This window comes from Octopus bimaculoides, chromosome 9, assembly GCF_001194135.2.
Source record: "Octopus bimaculoides isolate UCB-OBI-ISO-001 chromosome 9, ASM119413v2, whole genome shotgun sequence".
NCBI lineage: Eukaryota > Metazoa > Mollusca > Cephalopoda > Octopoda > Octopodidae > Octopus > Octopus bimaculoides.
In genome coordinates, this window is record NC_068989.1 from 35,016,498 (window position 1) to 35,019,517 (window position 3,020).

Sequence of the window (3,020 nt, forward strand, 5' to 3'; positions counted from 1 at the left end):
ATATATATATATATATATATATATATATATATATATATATATATATATAATATGTATATGTATATATATATATATATATACATGGTAAATGAAATCATAGTTGTGGCCAATATCGATGACATATTGTAAAAGGCACCCAGTAAAAGGCACCCAGTATACTATATAAAGTGACTGCCATTAGGAAGAGTATCCAGCCGTAGGAACCAAGCCAAAACATGACTGGAGCCTGGTGCAGCTCTCTGACTTGCCAGCTCCAGTCAAATCATCTAACCCATGTCAACATAGAAAACAGATGTTCAATGCTGACAATGATGATGATGATGATGATGATATGCCCACACATGACAAGCTTCTTTTAGTTTCTGTCTACCAAATCCATTCATAAGGTTTTGGTCAATCTGGGACTAAAGTAGAAGATAACTTACACAAGGTTCCGTGCAATGGGACAGAATCGGAAACCATGTGGTTAGGAAGCAAATTTCTTAACCACACAATCATGCTAGCACTTAAGACATTACAAAAAATTAATATTATGGTTATGTAGAAACTTCATACAACAGTATTGTCATAGACTAATTTAATATAGTTTCATGATGCTATTGACTTGTTCACTGCGTGTGTAACCACCTCTTCTAAGCTGTCTGTAAAATAAGGTCAGTTGTTGTAACCTTAGTTCTCTGTAATAAGTGTGATAAGTAATGATATGTTCAGCCTCCTGCGTACAGCCTCCTGTTTGATCAGCTACCTCCATGCTGTAGATCTATCGTCTCAGGCAGAATTGCTTGAGCAACTTGACAACAACAGTTCTCTGATTTGTTACTTTATAATTAAAAATTGAGGAATCTGAAATTTTGGTTGTAATTAAATTCCTCTTTTAATCACTTTTAACTTTCAGAAACGTGCATTACGGCTGCAGCAACAGAAGCAGAAAGAAGAACTCCAGCGAGCACAACAACAGGAATATGAATTAGAAAAAGAGCAAATGCTTGAAGCTAAAGTGATTCCAAAACCATGAAACTCCAACCAATGATTTAGAAACTGACTGCAAATGTAATCATCACTTGTATTTATCTCTTCTTTTGGTTCAAACAGTTTTTTTTTTTAAAAAGGCTGTAAAATCTGATTTTTATTCCACTTGTTTAACTAATTTTAATCTTGTTTCACTGCCTCTTTTGGAAAGTGAAGGATTTACAGACTTAGTAAAACTTAATGCTGCCATGGTTCTCTCAATTGAAATTTTAAAAGGAAAACATAAAAAAAGAAAAAATTCAGAAAACTGTTGAATTTCTTTCAAACGAATATTGTGTATTATTTCATTGCATAATAATGTCTTCATATGATGTTAATATTGTGATGAATGAGGAAAGATGGAAGAAAGGAACCTAACAATGAAATATCTGCTTGAACATGACTAGCAAAGACATTTCAACAGCAGTTCAGAGGTGAAACATTTTATCTACTGCTGCCTATTATTTGTTAAATTTAGCATCAATTTCATAGGAAACTGATAGATGCACTGGAAGAATAAAAAAAAATGTTGATAATATCCAAAACTTCTTTTCAGAATTTATATTTTATAACATTGAGTTGAAAAAAACATAGTTCATTGTCTGTCTGTTTGTCTGAAATCAATACATATCTTTAAAAAAAAATACATAGGTTGTCAGAGAAGGAATGATAGGCACCCATGACCCTTTACAAAACATTCAAGACTTGGAAGTTATCCTTAAACTGGAGAACTTCCAGCAGAGTGGACTTCACTAAAGGTATCCCAAACTAGGTGATGGTGTTAAACCAGATGATACATTAAGTCTATTATCCAGAAATAGGAACAGCCATTCTGATGGGTTTCCATAGTTTCTATCTACCACATTTTATTCACAAGACTTTGGTTGACATGAGACTACAGTAACAATAGGATATATTTTAAGTCTACACACACACACTTGATGTTGTTGTGATGCATGTACTCTTTATTCCATTTGAGTGAATACGTGGCGTTTGAGGTGTTCCACTCATTGGATAGTAGGTTTTTTTGAGGGGTGGATTAAAGCAGTGATTTATTTCTGGTATCATTATATCATTGAAGATTTTATGGCAGGATTTCGCCGATGTTCAAAATTGGTAAAAGTTATAGTTGAAAATCAATTTTTACCACTATCTGCAGGTGCTTCAGGAAAAATAAGTTGACAAAAGCACAGCCATGGTTGTGACCAATGTCCTCCTAAAATTGGAGTGACATGCGTGCTAATTTGTGGATGTGCATAAATTACATTTTGTGACACGTAAAAGCACCCACTACACTCTCTGAGTGGTTGGCGTTAGGAAGGGCATCCAGCTGTAGAAACTCTGCCAAATTAGACTGGAGCCTGGTGTTGCCATCCGGTTTCACCAGTCCTCAGTCAAATCGTCCAACCCATGCTAGCATGGAAAGCGGACGTTAAACGATGATGATGATGATGATGATATCTATATATATAAAGATGAGAATGTCTGTCTGTCTGTGTGAATCCCTAAAACTTGAGAACTACACAACCAATTTCATTCAAATTTTACACATGCCTTACTTAGGGTCCAGGTAGTGTTTTAGGCCCCAAAAATGTTTAACTTCTTGCCTAGTGCGAGCCCAGTGCAATATATCACATTTCCTCCACTATTGCAGTATTACGTGTCATAAGTAAAACAATAACATCTCTCTATTCTAATGTCAGATAGTTTCACTTTAATACTGAAACTATTATCTCACATATATACAGGCATACATACATAAATACGATTGACAAACTTTTATTCCCTACAACCTGAGTTTTTTAAAAATCTTTTTTCACACATTTACTTACTACCATATATATACACAGAGAATATGCACTTATACATACATACGTACAAATACACACATACATACAAATAAACATATACATACAAATACCTGTCAGTCTTTTCCAAATACGATCGACAGTCAAACATTTATTCCCTACAAACTGTGAGTTTCTTGAAAATCTTTTTTAAAACACATTTAC

General features: G+C 34.1%; 1 protein-coding gene across 2 annotated transcripts in view; it reads left to right on the top strand.

The window, feature by feature from the left end:
* The window catches only part of LOC106874297 (biogenesis of lysosome-related organelles complex 1 subunit 6), a 25,725-nt gene extending 24,172 nt beyond the window's left edge, over positions 1 to 1,553 (top strand). For both annotated transcript variants that reach the window (XM_014921978.2, XM_052970623.1), the window contains exon 7: positions 896 to 1,553. In XM_014921978.2, the coding sequence (XP_014777464.1) occupies positions 896 to 1,015 (120 nt within the window). In that variant the 3' untranslated portion in view covers positions 1,016 to 1,553. The remainder of the gene's footprint in view (positions 1 to 895) is intronic.
* The last annotated feature ends 1,467 nt before the right edge of the window (positions 1,554 to 3,020 follow it).